We start from the raw sequence: 24206 nt of genomic DNA, 5'->3' as shown, positions 1-24206 counted from the left end.
GCTGCAGTGCCTTACCACATCTCCTACTTAACAGTCCACCTATCTTCCACATCCTGGAAACATCTTCCAAATCATTTGTCATCCTTGGTTCAGGGAGGCTCCTATTGAAATAGAAATCAACACTAGCCCCAATCATTGAGCACTCGGGTAAATCAATGAGCATTGAACTTTACGGAGAACTATTCTCCTGAAATCTGAGTGGTCAGAAATTCCTACCATAAACAATGATTAAACTACAGAGGAAGCAAAGCCCTTCAAGACCAAAATGATGTATTCCTCCTTACATTGTATTTTGTAGGTTTGGAAGCGGAGATTTTCTTCAAGGTGATAGGACCTAAAGACCACACAGTCTCAAGTCAGATTGTTTCACTGAAGTGCAATTTTTGTCTGTCTGAGTCATACATTAGCATATTTTACTACTTTTAGATAAATGTGTAGAAATAATGTAATGTAAAGGATAAAATTACTAAAAAGAAATCACCCTTGACTGAATCACCACAAGTCAAATTTTATGTATTGATTACTTTTCTGGTACAGTGACAAAGCACCATAACCATGACAACATATGAAAGAAAAAGTTTATTTTCGCTTCCAGTTACAGAGGTATAAAGCTACGTCATGGGAAGGAGGCATGCCAGCAAGGAGTAGTCATGGTATAGGATCAGGAAGCTGAGCAACCAGTTCTCTAGATGCTGTCATGGTCAAAAGAAAGACAGAGACAGATAAAGATGAGAGAGAGAAAGAGAGAGAGAGAGAGATTTTGGCATGGGGTTATACTGTGAAGACCTAAACCCTACCCCAAATGAGGTACTTGTGCCAGCAAGATGACATCACCTCCCCAAGCAGCGCCATCAACTTGGGGTCAAGTGTCCAAATATTGAGCCTCTATAGACATTTATTCAAATCACCACATCATGGCAGGAGGAGAAATTATATATAATTATATATAATATTGTATGATGCACAAAAAAACAAACCTAATCAACAGACCATGAAATTAGGAGAAGTACATGTTGCTAGTTAGATTCCCAGTCTCTTTGTAGTGACTGATTCAGGCTGTTTGCTGAGGCAATCTACCTGCAAGTCACTCTCCAAAAAACAAGAACATATATCAGTATACAGCTCACAAGGGTGTCATGAGAATTAAAAGAAGCCATGCATAGGAAGCAACTGGTCCATATATACTTAGTCAACTCCTCACTCAAAATTATTATTGCAAAAGGAAAGAAATAAGTTCTAGGCTTCAAGTTTTTCCATTCTCATATTCTTCACCAGGAGAGAACAGCAGCATTCACTGAATAACAGTTAAATCTATTTCTCAGGCACAAGGCATAATTTCAGTGATGAATTATACGCTCTATCCCTTCAAATGGCACACTGACATCGTATTTCTCATCAAGCAAGACTTTTTCCTCTATATTATGGGATAGAACAAAATTAATAATATTTCATTTTTGTACAGTTTAATGCAACTGCTTTATGTATGTTTTGTCTGCTTAATAAACTAAGGATCTAATCTTAAATTTATGCACAATTAGGAGACTCAAAGCTGAGGAATTTGCCATCCAACTGTAATGCACATTTTACAGTTTAAGTCTACCATGAACAATGAGAAAATGACCAGAGTAAAACTTGTGTTCTTTAATTGAAAATACCAGCAAAGTTTGTTGGTCAAAGGGCATAAATTTGAAATAGGAGAAGGAAATTTAAATATCCGTTGCATAGCATGAGAAACAAGTTCTATAATAACATATTACATATTTCAAATTTATTAGCAGTATTTTTGAATGTGTTGCCATAAAGTTATATAAATGAGGCAGTAGCTATGCTGATTAGTTCATTGGTCATAGAAATCACACATACATAGATATGTCATACAGATACATCTCAAAATATTTTGTTTTAGCCAACACACACATACATAATTCTGATTTGTCAACTGTAAAAGGAACATTTATTGGCCTAACGTAACTCTTGTCTTGGAGGCTTACTGCCTCTGTCTGCTAACCTAGGCCTAGGCTTGGAAACTTCTAGCCCCTGTACCATCTAACCTAGGCTTAGAATGTTTTCATCCTCTGAGACTTGGTGCTTAATAGTTCTTTTTTCTAGTTCTTTGCGAGCTCTGGGCTGGCTGGTTCAACACAGCAGTTCTGGCTCAAGTTCCTCTCCCAGGTGATGTGTTCAATCTGGCTCCTTTCTTAGCCCCTGAATTGCTCTGCTTGGCATCAAACTACCTCCAACGATCTTTTCTAATCTTCTGGCTCCTTCTCATTCTCTGGCTCATTTGGCCTTCAGTTGTAGCCTGTCTCTCTATTACTGTCCTGATAAAACTGCCTCCTCTCTGCATTGCCCATTAAGAAGCTTCCCTTTCTCTCTTTTCTCATGAGAATTGAATGTATCCTATTCTGTCAAATCTTTCCCTGGTTCATCACTTTTTCTGCCACTCAATTAAACATCATTTTCAAACATGGGTGCTTCCTTCTGTCAACTAACTTTCACTTCATTGTTTGGGATTAAAGGCATGTACCACTGCACTTGGACATAAGCTTTTCTTTACCTGAAACTTGCTCTGTACCAGGATAGCCTTGAATTCAGATCTGCTTGCCTCTGTCTCCTGTGTGTTTGTATTTCCGCCTGATCACACAGACCTAAGTCTTTGGATGCTATCACTTGCCAGAGCAGCCATGTTCTGAATTAAAATTTCTCTGCTAAAATATCATCACAGAATTAAGCAACAAAACCCAGAAGAAGGAGATTGCTCAATAAATGTTAATACAACCATATGAAGTGAGGACCTTGACCAACTTGCCATGCAAGGATATAGTATTTATTAACATGAAAGACATTCTAGATAAACTGTTAAGTAGTAAAAGTGCATTACAAAATATTTTATATTTTAATTTTTGTTTCTTCTTTTTTTATTAAATACATCCTGACTGCAACTTCCCCTCTCTCTACTCCTCCCAGTTTGCTCCCACACACTTCCTCTCTCCCCCAGATCCATTTCCCTGACCATCTTCCCCCAGAGAAGAGCAGGCCTCCCAGGGATATCAACCTGACACAGCCCAAAAGGTTACAATAAGATGAGACACAAATCCTCACAGGAAGGAGGTCCCCACCAGACCCAATATTTTTAATATGGTGAGGATTCTCTGATGAAAATTCTGATGTGGATAAGCCTTAGAAATAGATGTTACCTGTGCTACCCCTCAGAAGGAAGCTTCTGAGCAATTTTCCTCTGTGTTGTATATGTTTTCAGATTACCTGTGTGGTTTATATGTTATGACTTCTTTGTAGTTTGATGATATCACTATGGAAGCTAGACGTAATGAGTGTAGAAGAACTAGTACACCTGTATCTACCCATAAAGTCCTAGCCCTCATTTCTTTATTTTATTAATTATTCGATATTCTCTTTTCCCTATATTCATAATAGTTTTTAAGTTATTATTTTTTCAAGTTTTTTTTTTTAACACTTGTGAGCAAACATCTTACACAAAAGATTACAACTCAGACAAAGAAAGTTTAGATTGCTTCCTGGAATTTATCCTCCTTTCTGTTTTAATTAGAATAGGCTCAGGAGAGATATAAAAATAAAATTATTGATTCATCTGAAATTAAAGATCCTCATTGTGTTCCATCAAGAAATGTAGCATGACTCCTGTTAAATAATGATTTGTCCATTTTAATTACATTAAATTCTGTCTTCATAAATTCCCGCTGTCATTCTAATTAAAGGAAAATTTCTCATTTTTTGTGTAGTAGTCCTATTGGATAAAGATCAAACTTCCCCAAATAGGTTTTCAGGAGTATTTCACACTTTAAAGTACAGGAAGTTGTTCTTTACTCAAAGAGCTATAAAATTCTCTCTGGTGGCAAGGCCTTAATTTAATGGTTAAAATCCTCAGATGTACATATTATTAAAAAAGGTAACGCCAAACTTAAAGCAAAAAAAAAAAAATTAACATTTAAAATTTCTTGTGAACAACTATAAAATCTTAAATATGCTCTTTTAGGCTTTTGATTTAAGCATTATCATTGCCAATATCTACGTAGTAAGAATCATCTGTCAACACAGGACTCTGTCAAGTGGTAGAACCAAGGTATTAACCTATCATTGCTTTAAACATTATCAACTCTACCTAGTAATAGGAGTTTCATTTTTTTAAATAAATTTTAAAATGTACAATGCATTATCTCTAGCACTCCTTTTCTGTAGAGCACCATACTATACTTCCCATGCATGTTTAACTGCAGTGTGGCATCCGTTAACAAACACTGGCCTCGCTTCCTCCTTCTCTAGTCTCCCGAGCCTACAGTGACCACTTTTCTACTCTCTGCTTCCGTAGGATCAAATCTTAGATTACTCATATGTGTGAGCTCATTCAGTAGTTTCTCTGTGCTTGCCTTACTTTCCTTGATATTGTTCAGGTTCACCTATGCTGTAGGAATGAAAGGATGCATAGTATAAGGGCTGAGCAGGAATTAATTCTGCACAGGTCACGGCTACTTCTTACTCTCAACTTTGTGTACTCTTAAGATCGATTGAATATCTTGTCTGTGGATATTGCTGCTATTAACAATGAAATCAGATGACTTGTCAACACCACTGTTATTACCTTCATGTATGTGTGTGTGTGCTAATGATATTATAATATACATGCTAACTTTAAAAATTTTTAAGAACAAATCATAATTTATTTCACAGGATTACACTAATTTTTTTTTCCTTTTTGAAGGTGTTTACGGGTACTCTCTCCCTTCACACACATGGCAACACTAAATTTTTTTTTCTAATATTTGTGTCCTAATCTCTCTTACTGGAATAAAGTAATGACTCACTCTGATTTTAATTTTTAATTCTGTTCTTATTAGTATTGTTGAGCAGTTTCACATACAACTTTGTCCGTTTTTAATGTCTTATTTTGAGAAATGTTTTATCAAGCATTTTGCACAATTTTAAAATGAAGTTATTGTATAGTGTTCCATTGACATATTTGAGCTCATTTTATATTTAGAATATCTGCCCCTTATTAGACCTTAATTTTTAAAATACATGCACATACAACATAGTCAACTCACTGTTATCTTCTTTGCTTTGGTTTGACTGAGAATGCCCTTCCATAACATTACATTCAAAGTTTGGTCTCCAGTTGGTGGAACTATTTCAGAGGGTTAGGAGGTATGAATGAACTTACTAGTCAACTTACTAGTCAACCATGTTATTACTGGTGTGTTTTGAGGTTCCAGAAGCTCACACCATTCCCAGCTATAGCTCTCTAAATTTACAGTCTTGTGATTGTTGTCTCAACATGTAAGCTCTCAGCTACTGCCTTCTGCCATGGCCTCTGCCAAGATGACCATGATTCCAGTCCTTTAGATATGTAAGTCCCAATAAATTTCTGTAAATTGCCTTGGTGATGTGTCTCTTCACAAAGAAAAGTAACTAAGGCATTCTTCAATTTCTTTCATTTGTGTTATATAGCTTTCACTGAATAAACCTTTCAACTTCTGGATAAGTCTGTTCCTAAGTATTTTCATAGCTATGATAGATAGGAATTTTAAATTTCTCCTTCAGATTGTTTCAAATAGAAACACCTCACTGCATGTGTGGATTCTGTATCTTACCACTTCCCTAAGCTAAGCATTAGTTCTAATGCTTTTTAAGAGTATCTTTCATGTTTTTCAGTACATAAAACAATGTGCTCAGTGGATAAGGACAGTTTAACTTAATTGTCTCCTATTTGGATGCCTTTTATTTCTATCCAACTCTCTAGCTACTGCTTCCAGCATCTACTGAATCTAAGTTCTGAAAATAGGTCACATACAGTCCATACACCATTGAAGATCATACAGTAAAAAGTGCCACGACTTGTCTTTCTAATAGCTTGTTCACAAAAGCTGTTTCAAGAGATTACAGATTTGTTCACTCTCCTCTATATGCTCAGCACTAAACCTTGAAGCTCATATTTTGAGACTGGATGTCCTGCTTGACTGTGATTGTACAGCTTAACATATTTCAAGCAATTAGCCACACATGAAAACAAAAAATGAAACAAAATTATTCAAATCAAGGAAAGAAATGTCCCCTGATTTCAAATGAACTGAAATAGCTTCAGTACAAGATAAACCAAAAGAGAAGTGATTTTTAAGGAGAAGATACAAAGATCATCAACGGCACAAACACAAATATTCTATCCATTTGGCTTTCCCACATGCATTTAAATATATTTTAACATATCCATAAAAGATTTTACATTATAGAAATAGAGAAGTACATGATATATGTATATAATTTATACTTAGAATATTATGTGCTTAGTAGGTAAAATTGAGATGTATTGTGGTAGGCAACACTGAAATCACTCAAGACCAATCCTTTCTCTGTCTGTGAATAAAAGCTGTAGAGTTTTTTTTTATTGTTTTGTAGGGTGGTAATTGGGGAAAATGTATTTTTAAATTTTTTTTTTATAGAACTACAGAAAACATTAGAGATTGATATGGAGAACTGAAATTCAAGGAAATATCTCTGTGTAAAAATGTTTTCAAAGATAGTTTTATTTATGATATACAGTGTCATTTCAAGAAGCCTTCCAGAAAAATGAACAATGTTGCTCACCAAACTGAATCTTGAATTCCTTTGTAGTTCACATTCTCAGACATGTGATAAGGTAGGCTTCAGATACATGCTGGATAAAAATTATACCTCTCAGTGGCCTAAAACTTCTAAAAGAAAATATGCCAAAGAAATGTTGATTTTCCAAGCCCAAGTCTAACTTTTATCATTATTCCCCGAAGCTGATGGTCCTGCTGTGTCCCATGCAAGGTCACTGTGGTGAACAGATGTCCCTCGCCAGAAACCGGACACCCTTGACATCTCCTTTCTCTTCACTCACCAACTCCAAATCAGTAAAGCTGCTTCCAGGCAGCTTAATTCTGTGTCTCTCTTCTGTTCCCATCCAACTTCATTTGTTATCACACTATAGGATCATGTATCATTAGTTTATGCAAGAATGACATCAACCTTGTACCCACTTGACCCAACTGCAGATTCTCCTCCAACCTTTTCCATGTAGCAACTTCATAAAGTTTATCAATGCACATTTGATCACATAAGATTTTGTAGTCTCAACAAGGTGAGCTAACTAACAAGTCAGAAGAATCTGAATCATAGAAGGGATAAAAAGAGAAAGATCTTAGGAAACAATGATCTCAGAGGTCCTGTGGTCCCAAAAGCAAGCCAACAAAGATTATTTCCTCAAGGAGAGTTATTTCCTCAAGAATAAAGAGAACAAAACATTTTTTTTTTAATTTTATAGTCAGGATTATTTGCCTTATTTGTTTTCAATTAGGTTGGAAATCATCACCATCATCATAATTGTCATAATAATCTTCATATTTGATTCATTTAATAAACGGTATTTGTGCAGGGGTTCTAGGTTAGTTATCTCTTGCATGGTCCTTGGTTGGAGTATTAGTCTCAGAAAAGAGCCCTGGGCCCAGATTTTTTGGTTCTGTTGCTCTCCTTATGGAGCTCCTGTCCCCTCCAGGTGTTTCTAGCTACCCCTTCTTTCATAAGGTCCTTACACTCTGCCCAAAGTTTGACTTTGGTAATTTACTTTGATACACTGCTAGTTGGAGTCTTTCAGAGGCCCTCTGTGGTACGATCCTGTCCTGTTTCCTGTTTTCTCCCTCTTCCGATGTCTATCCCATTTGCCTTTCTGAGTGAGGATTGATCATCTTACCCTGGGTCCTCCTTCTTGCTTAGCTTCTTTATGTGTGCAGATTTTAGTATGTTTATCCTATATTATATGTCTAATATCCATTTATAAGTGAGTATATACTATGTGTGTCTTTCTCCTTCTGGGACACCTCACTCAGGATGATCTTTCCTGGATCCCACTATTTGCCTGCTTTTTTAATTACTTGTTTTTGATTACTTGTTTTTAATTACTAAATAGTATTCCATTGTGTAAATGTACCACAATTTCTGTATGCATTCCTCAGTTGAGGGGGCATCTGGGTTGTTTCCAGGTTCTGGCTATTACTAATAAAGCCCATGGCAGCTCAGTCTCCAAGTGAGTTCCCTAGTAAGGGGAACAGGGTCTGTCTCTGACATGAACTCAGTGGCTAGCTCTTTGATCACCTCCCCCTGAGGAGCTCCCAGCCTTGCAAGGCCACAGAGGAAGACAATGCAGCCAGTCCTGATGAGAAAGTGATAAGCTAGGGTCAGATGGAAGGGGAGGAGGAGGAGGACCTCCCCTATCAGTAGACTTGGAGAGGGGCATGGAAGGAGATAAGGGAGGGAGGGAAGGATTGGGAGGGAATGAGGGAGGGAGTACAGCTGGGAAACAAAGTGTATAAACTAATTAATATATATAATAAAATTAAAATTAATAAATAAAACAAACATAGTATCTATAAACATGATTTAAATATGAGGTCAAAATATGGACTGTCATTACCTGCAGAGGAAGGCCATCCTGTAGTTTCTGAAAATAATGTAAACATGGAAATGACCTCTTAGCTTTCTTTTTCATAAAGATTTAACTTAGCTGTGTGTGAATGTATGGCATGTGTGCGCAGGTGCCAAAAGAACATCAAAGAACTGTCAGATGCCTGGAAAAGGAAATTGCAGGTGTTTGTAGTCACCCCATGTGGGTGCTGTAAACTGAACTTTGGTCTTTGGCAAAAGCAGTAAGCCCTATTAACTGGTGAAACATCTCTCACGCCATTATCTGTTACCGTTTTAATCATATGAGGCATGAGCAAGTGGACGAATATTAAAAGTAACATAAAGCAAGAGATAGCAATGTAGAGTGTGAGGGATGTTTGCTTAACATAGAGACTGCTTAGGCTATGGTTTGTAAGGTAATATCTTTGCCTGCTGCCGTTGCGGTCCATGACTATGCTCTGACTAAACCTCAAGAAGACAGAGCTCAGCAGTGCCCGGACTACTGCCCCTGTATCTCCCTTGTGTGAAGAACTCAAAGTAACAACATCTAGCCAAAAGCCAATAGCTGTTTAGCCACTGTACAGAAGAAAATAATGAAAAGGGAGGCTTCATAATTAATGATCTTAAGCAAGGGAGAAACACTAAACGGGGATTTTTTTCTAACAATGAAGAAATCAAGAAAAAAAATCAAGGTGCTGAAAGGGCTATAATTTCCCAAAAGGCAAGGCAGAGTTTTGTAAACTTTGCTTTCAAAAATCTTCTCTCAGAGGACTTGAGTCAATGTCTTATTTTATCTAAATTGGCTTTCACTTCTGTAACTATTATTAGAGCTGTTGAGTTTTGCTTGCAAGTGTTGTAGATCCTGTGGTTCCCACATTTTGTCAAACAACAGAATCACCTGAAAATATTTCTGTGGTTGAAATGTGCAATGAATTCAGCTGGCTAGTTGAACATGTCTTTGACTCTGTGGGCTTTTTGTTCTATCTTCCTGCTGGGTTTTGTCTCTCTTCTCTAATTTTGAGTGAGGTTAAAGAAAAGAAAGGCAAAATAAAAGCCTATTTTTGAGGCAAATAACAGCACCTATGACTAACTATATACTGTATTTGTGACTTTGGACATTTTTATCATTGCCAACTCCTGTGCCCACAAGTTGCTGCTACAAAATAAGAAACTTCCACTTTATAGCCATATGCCCTAAATTTAACACATTGTCCTGCATAGTATATTTTACTGATGTTTTAGAAGACGTCTTCTTTCTCTCCTCTCCCTGACCTCTTGCCCATCTCCCATCTCCTTTTTTCCCTACTTTGCTGTGTAAAGCTAAAGACAATAGTAAGTAAATCACAGTAATTTTTTTAAAGTGATTTTCATATTACAACTACCTGTAGCCATATGTGCAAAGTGAGTCTGTCTGATAAATTCAACATAAGTAAGCTGGGAAGAAATAGCTGAAATTGTGCAGTAGAAAATCATTTGGTGATTGAAACATACAGAAATAGAGACATAAGATGCCATTGGTATGAAAAATGCAAGACTAAATTAGCTCTTATTTTAAATCCTATTTGGTCTAAAATAAAATCTTCATGATTTAAATAAGCAGTTTATAACCCTAAACTTCCAGCTCATTTTTAGAACCTTATATACATCTTCTAACCCCCCAGAAGAATCATAGTGTCCTGCTTAAAATGGAAACAGCACTGACAAAGAGCAAGACCAATGAATAGAACTCTCCCTGGCAGTTGCTACTGCTTGGGAATGGACTTACGAATCTTGTGAATTTATCTTTCGTAGGCTTTCAAACTGGGTTTGTTTTCCAGGTTTTATGAGACTCCCTTTTGTGTCTAAGAAGGAATATTTTAGTTAATAGGAAATAGCTGCCCAAGAGTCTTCCTCAACACCCCACTTAGTCCCCTTATTACAAGTGTTTGGGATATGACACTTTCTGGTGGTGTTTCCTGAGTAGCTCTCAGAGACTCTTTAAACCATGTTTCAACTTTTAGTACATCTTTTTTCAACTTTTGGTACAAACTTTTTTGTAGTGAATGCATCTGTAATTGAGTGAAGGGCAAAATAGAAAGAGTTGTCTTACATGGAAAATATTAGAAAAAAGAAAGAAAATATAAAATAAATTGGCCTCTGCTTCGTTTGGGTAGAGAAAAAACACAGTTAAAACATTGTCAATATCACTGCTGAGAGAGGAAAACTGCTCTTGTGGATTACTGCTGAACCATTCAAAAGTCAAGATTACTTCAATATTTAGAGCTGCTGTCTAGATATTTCTTTACAATATACTTATGTTGGAACAGCATTTTACAAAGATTCATCTTTTTGACGATTTAAAGAAGTAAACGGAGAATCAAATTGATAAGCTGATTCTGTTTTCCTGTGCGGATTTTGAGCTGTATAATTTTGGAATGCTCTGAGGGTGTTGTTTACCTTCCCTAGGACATGTATCCATCGCAATGGAGTCCAAAGTGTTTTCCTCATTATGGAGCTTTTGGAGAGCAACCCAAATTGTTGATGAAGAACACATTGTTTTTACCCAATTGGGATTTAGTGCATATTTGTGATGGAGATCACCCGCTCCAATATTGTTTTTATTCTATGGAAAATTTAAACAAAATGGCGCTTCTGAAACCAACCAAGGCCAAACATACATTATTTAAGTAATACAGATTGCTTTTCATTGTCTGAAAAGTATTTCATATTTCAGAATTTGGGGTTAGGGTATACTTATGCATACATAAAAAGATATGTTTGTGGATGCAACTGACTCTCTGGCCAGACCACATTTCCACAGTCAAAGACATGAGAAGAAAACAGAACCCTCAGGCAGAGAGTCCCAGCTGTCTGAAGAAGTCATGCTCCTGTGTAGAACTGACTACTGAGAACATGTATGTGGTTGGAGCACTGAGCTCATGGGCCACATTATAGTGACACATAAATATATATTTAAGGGTTTTGGATAAAGGTAAAGGATTGGATGCTTTTATACCGGAAGTACTACTAAAACTGTAATTAGTATGTGTGGTGTAAGTAAAAGGAGAGGCAATTGGGGGAGGTTAGATTTATTTGGTCACCTGGAGGATGTTGAATCTTAAAGTTGACTACCAAAAGCTGAAGGAAGACCTTTTCAAGATAAGACCCTTCTTCCTGATGAATCAAATTGCCAAATGAGAAGTTCATTGATAGACAAGAGAATTCAGTACCACTAGGAAAGTGGAGTGTCTGTAGAGGTATCTTCAAGGGTGGAAGAATGACTAGATGGATTTGCATATACTAGGCAGAGAGACAATTTGAAGCTCTGAAAAGGCTAGCAGTGCATGCTAAGAAATGGAACCAATGAAAGAAGTCAAAACAAAGCATATGATGAAGGAACTGTGCATAGCATAGTACAAGGCTTAGCTGTACATCAGGCCAGCAGAGTAGAACATAAACCCTGAATAGGAATGAACCCATCAACCTCAGTACAGTAAGAAAAAAAAAATTGAAGGTAAAAGGCCCTCAAGTGCTGAAAAGTGAAAATCTTCTATACTTCTATACTATGATAGAAGTCAAAAGACAATATTTCAGACTAGTAGAGCCAACAGGAACTATTTGCATACATTATGCAAAATGCAAGAGATAACAAGATGTAGAAGCTCTGAGCAAATTAGCTTGAAGAGATGGAGAGGGCTGAGGAGTACAAGAACAAGGAGATGTGCTGTTGATTTGTAGTGCTTGTATTTAGTACTATGTGACTTTTAAAAATATTTGCATTCATTACTTAATAAATAAAAATATTTTAAATAGATGGCATTTTATGTATGAGCATGAGGAAAGAAATTAAACCAAGATGTAATAATTAGAAATGCTGTTTAATTTATATGATTTAAATATGAAGGCCCTTAATGTGTTTTGTTGTCAGGAGACTTAAATTGGAAACCCATAAGGAACAGTGGGCTGAATAAAAATGAGAATGTTGCAATAGTTGTGAGCTTCGGTTTTAGCTTTTTAAAGTCAATTACTTTCTCTCTGACATGGGTTATTTAGGGGTTCTCCATGCTCCTTTAATCATTCCAAAACTGAAATAATTTGAGCTTATAAAATTGCGGGAAATAATAATTGTTAAAATGCTATGTGAAAACAAACTTTAATCAAACACGGAATGCGTTATTTAAAAGCTCAAGGTGCGCCAATTTACCATTCCTTTTTGAAAAGGAACTGCTTTTTCCTTTTCACTTTTCTATTACATTAGGGGGATCCTAGACCTGGGTGCCAACACCAGTGTGGGAGATGAAAGGAGAAATTTCAGGAGTCAGAGCTCACCTTCCACCTTGTTAAATCTTTGCCTGTCTTTTGTCTTCTTCTTTTGTCTGCTTCTGCGCACTCCAGGCTAGATTGCATGGGACCATCAGGTGATTTATCTCTCTCCCATCTCCCATTAGGAATGGAAGGACTACAAGCATATACCACAGCATCCAGTTTTTCCACAAGTGCTAGGGTTCAAACTCAGAGCATTTGGCTCGGGTGGCAAGTGATTTTACCTGCTGAACCATTTCTCTGGTCCCCTCACTTCTTATTAAGCTCCTGAATTGCTTTAAGCACAACAAATATGTTTTTATACTACATTTTTATTATGTTTACATAGTTTTATATTATGACCATTCCCATCCTGCTGCCTAGCTTCTCTTGTCCTCCCTGGACTGAGATTTCTTTATCATATCACAATGTCATTTCAATATTCTGAGAATTTAAATCTAATAAGTCTAGAAAGATGGTTGAGATCCTATTATGTGCTATAAGTTGGGAGTGACACTTGGTATCCAAAAAGCCACATAAATGTGATGTGTAGACTCAACGCTTGCAAAATACATATGATAGTTTCCTTTAATACAAATGATAGATATACAAAAATAGATTAGATAGATAGATGTTAGAAAGATTAGATAGATGATAGATTGATAATGGATAGATGATAAATAGATGATAGATAGATAGATGATGGATATAGATTATAGGTAGATGATAGATGACCTATGATAGATAGATAGGAGATATATAGATAATAGAAAGAGTAGATAGATCATAGATTGATGATAGGTAGCTGATAGATGACAGATAGACATACATGATAAATAGATACAAAGATAGATACATGATAGATAATAGATACATAGATGGTGGAGAGATGATTAGATAGATGGAATATAATTGATAGATAGATGATAGATACTTTAAAAATGCTGTATACATGAATTAACAATTAAACAATTAGAAGTTTGTGTTAAGTGCTTAAGAGAAAAAGCATACAGGACCCAGTGGGAACAAATTGGGCTATGTAGATTTTTTTTTTTTTTTTTTTACTGCAAAAACTATGGAAATCCTCCCTCTGTGTTAAAGTGAGGGGCATGAATAATCTTGAACTGAGTAGACTCTGTCTAAGTGACAAAGTCAGCCTAGGAAAATGTGCTGATACCTGAAGAGATCTGTATGACTGGGAACCAGCAGAGAACCAGTAGGGGTGGACCTAGGTGAGAAGTTAAGAGTTCCCTATTGTATAGCTAGAAAGACAGACTGGGAAGGATTAGCAGGGTGCATAGGAGAAGCTGGTGAATGGCCTCTTGTAGGCCATGTGGACAGAGGTATGGACCTCTTCCCAATGAAGTCCATGACGGTGAGAAGTGGGTGGTAAGTAATGACAAATTCAGACAGGTAGGAACAGTTGAAAAGGGGTCCTGGGATTTGTGTTATACTCAGAAGAACTTTACAAGTTCGCAGGGAAGCCTGGGACCTACTCAGATGCCCTATCTGTTGCCACAGTGTCTCCTGCTCACACTTGCCAAGCAGGCCTTCCTTCAGGATGAGTATATGTTTGGACAGTTGATCTTTCTTTCAGTCTGGGATGTTCTTTTACTTCCCCTTTCAGTAATTTTTGGCTGCCATTTAAAGTGGGCTGTTTCCCCAGAGCAGTCTTCCTGGGCTGTTCATACTAATAGCTTTCTGCTTTTCAAGTCTCTTCTCACATTCTTTCCGTCTCCTTCATAGAACTTATACTCTGTCTCTTAAGCCATCTCTTCAGTAAAATGGGTAGTCTCATAATATCGAACACCTCAAAGGACATAATGATTCCTAAAATTGAAGCACTACAGATTGTGTCTCACATATAATAAAGACTTAGTAGCTGTTAGTTCTCAAGTGAAGGATGACCAACATGAAAGAATGGATTCAAAGTTAGTTCTGCAAAGTGAGTCAGCACTTTTAAACTATGTTTTATTTGGGGTTCCTTAAAACCTCTTCCTTCCAACATCCCCCCAACCCTAGGTAGAAGAAAGTAGGTTAGCAGGGAAAGGGAGTTTAGACCCCTTTATTTCTCCCAGCTGTTTAGGGTTAATGAGTTATTTTAAAGCTAAATGTTTCTCCCCAGTCCAAGCTACACCACCCATCTCTGGTCTCTCCACACTGCCACTCTCCACATGCCACACCTCTCTCCAGGCTCTCAGAGTCTGAGACCACACCCCTCTCCGTGCAGCACAAGGCAGGCAGGCCATGACAAGCTGCCAAAGACCACGCCCCACACGGGGCAATTATCAGCTATGGACAAACTAAAGCCTAAACTAAAATACCACACTTTCGATTAAAACAGAAACATATTTATATAACATAACTGAGTTTTGAAAGAAACCAAAGCTTCCATTACAGTAGCTGAGAACATTCTCTGCTTTCAGGAATGCATACCCATATAGCCAGTTCTACTTTCTGTATAGTACTCAACAACAGAAAATAGTCACAATTCCTGACGAGCCATTTTAGAGTACTTTTCCTGATGCCAAACCAAAATTCATTAACAAAAAGCAATCCCTCCCCCTTTTTTTGTTTTCGAGGCAGGGTTTCTCTGTGTAACCCTGGCTATCCTGGATCTCACTCTGTAGACTCTTGAACTCACAGAGATCCACCTGCCTCTGGCTCCCAAGTGCTAGGGTTAAAGACATGCACCACCACAGCCTGGCAAAGAATAATGTTTCAAAGAAAATATTTAAACACAACTAAAATCCAAAGATATACTAGTTTCATACTTACAGGCTGAGACATAACAATAAGAGAAAGTTAAAAGTCTTAGTTTTCTATAATTAAAAGATCATGTCTTCGTAAGAGCAGTTCACAGCATGCAATGCTCGTGAGCCTGAGCAAGGTGTTTCCTTAGCATTAGGTGTTACGTTGCAGTGCACAGTAAATGTGATGTGTTCAGAACACAGAGTACAGGGAAGTTGCAGAATACAATACAGGTAAGCAAGCTCTGCCAGAGACATCCCAGATTCTCGGGTCTGTGATTTTGAAATTCTGGTCATTGTGTTTCTAGAAATTTTTTCTTGTTGAAAAATGTTGCAGCCCGTGACTAGTGCACAAGCCAGAATGTAAGAAACTGTTCAAGACTACGCACTCTATGAAGGCAAGAACAGTGTAGATCCTCCTAAGTCCTGCAATGATCTGTAAAGCAGACCAGAGAAACATTTAAACTAAGACCCGCCATAGCATGGTCTTCAAAGCCTTCAAGAATTTCCACTTGTGGAGACTGAAAATCAGTTCTCACAACATCCCACAAGTTCGTAGCTGGCTCCGTTCACCCTGACTGTGTCTGCTCCACACACTACTTTCCAGTCACTGTAGATCAGAGTCAGTGACATCGCTACATTGTGAGTGAATGCTTGCCACTACAGACACTTTTTCAAGGACTAATCTGAGACTATTTGAATTTCAGCTTAGCTCAAACAACAACATGGAATCTAGATCCAGATTAACCCACTCCAAGTCCTGGCTCTGTGGTGTAGCTGTGAACTTTCTGCCAATGTGCTTCTCTGTGCTTCAGGTTCCTTCAAGGTAAGATCTGTATGATAGCAGTAGCTGCATAATAAATAGCTGTATATGTATAATAGCAGTATTTTAACACTGAATAATAAATAAGTTAAGACATGTAAAAGCAACAAAGTTGTCCATGACATATATTTCAAGCAAAACATGATAGATCCATGTTTTTGGATTGTTTCTGAAAGAAGTCTTCATTATGGTAGCCCTGAGTATCCTAGAGCTGATTAGTATAGAACAGGCCAGCCTTGAATTTGTAAATTTCTGCCTGACTCTGCCTCCAAAATGCTGACATTCAGGCACATGCTGCCACACCCAGCTCAATATGCTCATTGTTTTCTAGAAAACATTATTTTACATGTACACAGGGGAGAAGATTGCAAATTGCTGCCATTCATTCTGTCTTTTAAAGGTTAGCCTTCTCTTTGGTGTGAAAATGGAGACTATTAGGCAAAGAATTTCAGGCCATGACTGAAGCAATGAAGGCTTAGGGATGTGTCTAAAGCAGTGTGCTGTGGTCAGTGGACTGCCAGGGAGCATTAGGATACACAGCGTGCTTGACCTCCCGTTTCCAGGCTTGCTTGCCTAGGAGCTCCATGTAGGGCATAAAGAAGCTAAGTGCCAACTTGATTCAGATTTTGCATGTGGCTCCATTTCTTTACACCGCTGGGGTGTTAGGATAGAATACAACGGGATGGGTAAATAAGATGCTTTTAATTTCCTTTCAAAGATTTCACCACAACAGCTCCCTACCATGCTTTGACAAAGTCAGCGCTGTTGGCAAGGAAATTACAGCAAAATTGTTAAGGTATGTGTAATGAGAGCACGGTATGGAAAATGAAATTTTGAGAAAAAATAGTGTTTGGCTGAAAATTTTTTTATTTTATTATTATTATTAATTACACTTTATTCATTTTGTACCCCCCCATACGCCCCTCCTTCTTCCCCTCCCGGTCCCACCATTCCTCCCCTTTCTGCATGCATGCCACTCCCCAAGTCCATTGATAGGGGAGGTTCTCCTCTTCTTTCTGATCTTAGTCTATCAGTTCTCATCAGAAGTGGCTGCATTGTCATCTTCTGTGGCCTGGTAAGGCTGATCCCCCCTCAGGGGGAGGTGATCAAAGAGCAGGCCAATCAGTTCATGTCAGAGTCAGTCCCTCTTCCCATTACTATGTAACCCACTTGGACACTGAACTGCCATGGGCTACACCTGTGCAGGGGTTCTAGGTTATCTCTATGAATAGTCCTTGGTTGGAGTATGAGTCTCTGGGAAGTTCCCTGTGTTCAAATTTTCTTGTTCTGTTACTCTCCTTGTGGAGTTCCTGTCCTCTCCAAGAAACACACTGAAGATTACAGTTGAACTTTCCTAGATATGACACACTCTATTCACAATCTGAAGATAAGAATAAATATTAAAATCATCAATATACATGAATGAAATTAAAGGAGATTCTTAGCTGATGACTCAGTTTGTTCTCAGACAATTACAGATATAGTTTATAGGTTGTATGACTTGTGAGGCATTATCTTTTATTCACCTCTATGTTTGTTTGATGAGTGTTAACCAGGCTCCACCTTCATGTCAGACATAGTACTAGACCCTGGAGATTTTAATAATCAGCAGACAAAGAGTTTTGTTTTTAATTAGAGAGTTGATAGTAGGCATGATGGAACTGGGCAAAATATTGTGTAGACCAATAAAAAAGACTAATTTAGGTCCAATGAACAATGTTAATAGAAAGAAGCAAACCAGGGGAAGGAGGAATGGAACAGTTTATGACATCAGAGCCCATGGAAGATCATAATGACTTGTCATACTATAGTAGGTCCAACCAGGGCTGATTTTCTACTTTAGCGTCTTTGACACTGTACATGTTGTTGGTTGTCACTAAGGAGGACGTACTACTGACATCTAGTGGAGAGAGTAGAGAAAAGTGGCTTTAAGATCTGAAATGCACTGGACAACTTCCTCAGCCAAGAGTGTCTGTTCCAAAATGTTCAAAGTCTTGAGATTAGGAATCCTTAGGCTGCTGTGATAGCAGTGAGATTATGGAGAAGTAGCTTAAGAACATGGATTAGAGCCTGAAGGAAAACCACGTGACAATCAACTGCATACCAAAGGTAAACCGCAAGGGCAAAGGCAAGAGCGACCTCCACATCTCCAGCTTTAATAGTTGGAAGAAAGGCTGCATTCACATAAAATACGTGTGAGCTACTGTGTCGTTTGCAAATGGTGGCTAAAGTTAGCTATGCGAATCTGCAGTTTATGAAAAAGGATTTGAGCAAAGAACAAGATTTGGAACTCTTTGGCTTAACCATGTTTAATAATATAAAAATGCATGACATCACTTTGTTTAAAAAAAAAAAAAAGCATAAGGAGGCAGGCAAAAACTTGGGACTTTAATCCTAACCCAATGACACATTCCTAGGAAGTTCCAAAAGGCACTTGTTTTGTGGTGAGTGCCCTAAGTAATATTGTAAGTACCTTCAAGTGTGCTCGCCACATTTAGAAAATAGTTACAACATTTAGCTCCTTAGTTGACTGTAAGACCTTCTTTGCACCTAGTTGTCATCATTCAGTACTTGGAAATGGATCAGCATTTAAGGTAATATCACCAACCCTCCTCAGAGGTACAATGCTTCCTGCATACACATTGTGATTGATGCTTTGTTATCTGCCATGCTAGGAGACTCAAGGCTTAAGATTTAGATTTGGGAATGGGGTGGGGTATGTAGTCAATTGAGCTTTTATTATTATTCTTAAGAGGGCACTGTGATCATCATAGCCATTTTTTTTGGACCAAAATGTAACTAGATGCATGCATGCACAAAACCCATCTCGTCTAAAAAGCACAGAACCAAATTAGCAGCAGCTGACAACCACTCATGAGGAACGCAGCGCCACAAGCCTGCGTGCGTGACTAGCAGAGAGAAGCATTTTAACAAGGAGATAAATTTCTGTGTTGCACTTTACAGAAGCCTATAGATGATACTGAAAAGTAACATAAGTGAGCCATGGATTCTTTAAGAATCCTGCAAAATCCAATTTCTCTCTAACAATGAGGAGGAAAAATTCACTCATATCCTAGGGGTTGCACATTTGAAAACTAGGAAAATTTCTTGAAATAGTATCAGAACACACACACCTTATTATTATATTGTTAATTGGAGCAGTTTTGTTAACTTATTTTGCAGCAGAGAAAATGTCTTGGTCATCATCCCCTGGGGCCTGTTTACACTAGTAATGGAATGTTAGGTATGGATTCCTTTAGTCAGAATGTAACCAGCAGAAAACTCACAGATAGTGAGGGTTGTGGGCAATAAGTCCTATAGTGTGCCTCAATGCTTCAATGATCCTTTGTGGTATTATTACTTTCATGTTAGATATAAGGCTGTGACAACTCGAAGAATGTACCAGTCAGACTGTTTAGATTATGCTGAGTAACAAGTAGTTTACAATTATACCGAAGGAATGGAAACCTAAAGCTGAGTTGCCACTGCTTTGCATGTTTTCTGCTCCTTAACAACTATTCAGAACCATTTTCCTGCAAAAGGTGGCTGTCACATCCGTGTTACTTCATCTATGTCTTTAGAAGTTTTAGTTTCCTGAGGTTTTCTGAAAGGATGTGAGAATCCAGGAGGACCATGTGGGATACCCTTTCCCTGTCCTGGTTTGCACCTGAAAATGGAATAGAATGCTGTTGTAGATATTTTTTTAACTATAATCAATCTCAGGATTCTTTCTAACAGAAAAGATCTGTGCAAGACAATGTAAGAAATCTAGAAATGGCTAGGCAAACACAAGCTACTAGTGAGGGAGTTTTGTTTATCTGTTAGGTTAGTTGGTTTGGGTTTTTTTTTTTGCTGTTGTTATTTTTAATTAACCAATTCTAAACAAACAAACAAACTAGAATCTGCTGAAATCTAGACCAAAACATTTGGTCAGAAAACAACTTGATTCTCGACCTTGCATTTCCAAGCAGTTGTAATATGGTATGTCACCTACTATTCCTTAGCTTTAGATATTTCAGAAAAGAACAAATGACTAGATGTGCTTAAGAAATTTCTCAAGTTAAAAAATAAACCAATTAATGTATATATTAATAATATATAACATATAATATATTAATACATATATATTATATAACATATCTATTATATAATATATTCATATATTATATATTTATAAATATATAAATAATAATTTATATGTAGTAATTATAATATATAATAATTAATATAAACATATAATATATAACATATATGTATACATATATTATATACATATATATTAATACATATATATTAATTTTAGTCTTGCTTTAACAAATACCAGTTGTTTATCAAAGGATCAATATGACAGTAATCCTTCCTTCACAAGCTCCTAAATGAGGTTCATTCTTTTCATTCTACCTGAAGTATGGCTTTCTAAAACTGATTGATTGTTTTATGTTTGAGAGAAGACCCCCAGGGCCTATGTCTACCGGGCAGGAGCTCTACCACTGAGCTAAATTCCCGGGACCCACATTTCTATGTGTTTCATGCCAGCAGCAACCATATTCCTACTGTGTGTTCAGGGTTTGGCACACTGTTACACAGGAAGTAGATCCTCAATAAATATATATTGCATAGACAGAAGAATGGATGGATTCATGGATAAAGGGAGAGATGGAGGGATGGAGAGGAGATGGATGCACGGATGGATGCATTAGTGAGTAGGTGGAAGGATGAATGGGTTGAGATTATGGATGGCTCTCTTTTGAAGTAGAGCATGTCATTGTTTGATTCAATCTGGTCTTAGAAACAGTCTAAAATAAGTTATTTATTTTTTCTATGAATTTCATCTATTATTCTTACTTTTGCATTTCTTCTTCTTTAGCCAACACTAAGAAGGCTCTCTTTGTTCAAGACAAAAACTTTGAGTTTCTACCGATAGCCATCTTGATTCTATTCATTGGCAAGGTGCACCCCCAAATCGGCATAAATCCTCTTCTTATCTGAGTGTATGTTATATTTTCTCAAAAACTGAGAATTACACATAAAATCAGAGCAACAGTATAGCCTCCTTAGGAGAGAGAAGATGTGTTTTCCTCAGGATGGGTTCTTTGGGGAGCAGAGTTGCTGCCACCACATATAAGCTACTCCAAAAGCATTTGTGGAATAAATGAGGTTGGGGTGTTTTGGGTTTTTTTGTGAATTTTTTTAAAATTAAGATTTCTCTGTGTAATAGCCCTGGCTGTCTTGGACTCACTTTGTACACCAGGCTGGCCTCGACCTCACAGCAATCAGATTGCCTCTGCCTCCCAGAGTGCTTGTACCACCACACCCAGCTGAAATAAAGGAGTTTTATGAGACGCTGATTTTGTATTTTTTTTCACATTCTGGATTCATACAACTATGATTTTTTTTTTCTTTCATGAATTAACTCAGTTTAGATCAACTTTCCAAATCCTTACTTAGGAAAAAAAAAAAAAAAAAAGGAGGGGGGCACCTTAAGGTGTTCAGACAGAACCAGCAACATTTATATGGAACATTCCCCAGAAAGCTCAAAGGAAATTAAGCCAACATGACGAAAGCTGATTTCCCCAGGGAAGTGTCCTTGTCCTTCTACAGAGAAATGGTCTCTAAACCTACATTGTTAGAATAGCCTATTTCCAGTGTTCAAATGTGACAGTCAAAAGAAATTAAGAAAAGCAGCATGCCCAAAGCTGCCTCTTTCTCAGCTCTGCGCTTGTAAACGGAAGCAATTTTCAAGACATTATCTTGGGTCGAGGTAGGAAGAGTCGCTATAATCTAAAAAGACTGAAGAGTACCTATTTCTCCTCCTTCTTCATCTTCCTCCTCCTTCTCTTTCCCTTCGTCTCCCTTTCTCTTCATCCTTGTCAGAGTTTAAAATGGAAACGGGTAATTTCTTAAATATCGCCCTCGGAGGGTGTCATTTTCTATCACATGTTAGCCATCTATACCTAAGACCCCCACATAGGCGCCGAGCCGTTAGGCTGTCATTCACAGGGGATTGCAGAACTCCTTTTGCCTACACATCTATAGGTTATATTTGATCTGTCTTGGGAATGCAAGACTCAATGGACTTCCCAGCACCGCGGCGCAAAGTTGAGGGAGAGTGACTGCATGTGCGCTTTGCGAGCAAGGTGCGAATGTGTATGTGCCTGTGCATTTGTGTGCGTGCGAGTGAGTGTGGTGTGTGTGCGTGCACGCGTGTGTGTCTGTGTGTGTGTGTGTGTGTGTGTCCCCGCGCGCGCGTGCACGAGAGCGTATGCGCGCTACTGTGTGAGAGTGTCTGGCTGGGTTAGTAGGGTTGGCTGGGGCGGGCAGTAAATAAAGGGTGGGGCTAAGAGAGGAGGAGGAGGAAAAGCAGGACTGAGAAAGAAGCAAAAGCCCAGCTTGTATCGCAGTTAACCTGCTGGAGCTCACCCCGCTTGGTCTGAGCGCTGCACCAACTCACCCAGTTCTCTCTCTTCCTTGGGTGTCTTCTTCCCCCCTTTCCTCCCCTTTCCTCACTGCACCCTGCACCCTCTACCCATCACTTCTGCATCTGACCAGAGGACGAAGGAGTGAGACGTTCCAGCAAATCGAGGTAGCAACTTTCCTCAGCTGGTCTCTGGTCTCCCGGAGCGGGATCGTGCCGATTCTTGGAGGTATGCGGCCCAAGGAGGAGGAGGAGGACGAGCAGTGATGGGCTAACGACCGGTGCAAGAAGCCCCAAGCAGCTCAGCCACCTAAGCCCCTTCTACAGCTCCACGCGTGTTCCCTCCAGCTAGCTCTCCCGAGAGCTGAGAGCGCGCGGTGTGCAGACTCGGAGCATCCAGGGAGAATGAGGCGGGGACCCAGCCCAAGTTGGGTGCATCTTACGGGCGTGAGGCCACGACTGTGTCTCGGCATGAATTAAGAAGCTTGGAAGATGGAGCGCGGCACAGTCCTCATCCAGCCCGGGCTCTGGACCAGGGACACCAGCTGGACACTCCTCTATTTCCTGTGCTACATCCTCCCTCAGACCGCCCCGCAAGTGCTAAGGATCGGTGAGTGAGCCCGCGGAAGCGCTCCAAGCTGTGAGCTCCAGGGGTCCTGGTCGCTCCTAGTCGCCGGAAGGCGCAGCGCGTCCCGGGCAGGGCAGCAGGCGGCGCGGGGACCTTAGATGGGGCGGGTGGGAGTCAGTGCGCAACCAAAGCTCCACAACAAAGTAAGAGTCGGTCACTTTTCCCTCCTGACAGGTACCGGGCTTTCCCGGAATGTAGGGTTGGCGGGTTTTTTTTCAATTTGAGATCCAAGAACCCAAGGAACCGTGCAGGGGTTGGGGGTGAGATCCAGCCTCAACTGGGCTGGCTGCTACTCTACATCAAGGCTGCACCTTTGACCAGTTGAATTGGGCGAGTTGGGGGCGGGGTAAAATCTCTCTTCCAGGTGCCTAAGTGTATGTCCATCAGTCCGATCGTCCTGGTCACCACAAGCATGTCCAAACCTTAAGAATGGAAATCCCTGAACCACGGGACTGTCACAAACACATTAGCTCAAAGCTGTCAAGTTTTCATCTCTAAATTGGCTTCTTTTGTGTGCAGTCTAGAAAGTCTAGAGCTGTCCACTGCAGAGTTTGAGAGAGCAAGGAACTGGGAGGGTGATCAATGAATACCAAAGTTTCTTTCCCTGCCCACTCTTTTCAACCTGCAAGCCACTCTGTCTTCTGATTCCTAAACCAGGCAACTTCCTGGGAGACTTTGGGTTTAAATCACCAAGGAGATTGAAAAGAGCCTCCTGGAACACTAAAGACTGGGGTCCTGGGGTGTCACAGGCAGAACAAAAGGCCAGCTGTTGACTCAGGTACCTGCACTCAAGGCCTCTGGAAGATCTGTGCTTTGGGCACTGACACACCCCTCAACTTTCTCCTTTCAAACTAC

General features: G+C 38.9%; 1 protein-coding gene across 5 annotated transcripts in view; it reads left to right on the top strand.

The window, feature by feature from the left end:
• The first annotated feature begins 22662 nt into the window (after positions 1-22662).
• Positions 22663-24206, top strand: part of Grik1 (glutamate ionotropic receptor kainate type subunit 1) — a 379259-nt gene continuing 377715 nt past the window's right edge. For all 5 annotated transcript variants that reach the window (XM_055614914.1, XM_055614912.1, XM_055614913.1 and 2 more), the window contains exon 1: positions 22663-23333. In XM_055614914.1, the coding sequence (XP_055470889.1) occupies positions 23216-23333 (118 nt within the window). In that variant the 5' untranslated portion in view covers positions 22663-23215. The remainder of the gene's footprint in view (positions 23334-24206) is intronic.

Source organism: Psammomys obesus, unplaced genomic scaffold (assembly GCF_907164565.1).
Source record: "Psammomys obesus unplaced genomic scaffold, mPsaObe1.curated_primary_1811, whole genome shotgun sequence".
Taxonomy (NCBI): Eukaryota; Metazoa; Chordata; class Mammalia; order Rodentia; family Muridae; genus Psammomys; species Psammomys obesus.
This window is presented reverse-complemented; position numbering and strand designations above follow the sequence as displayed.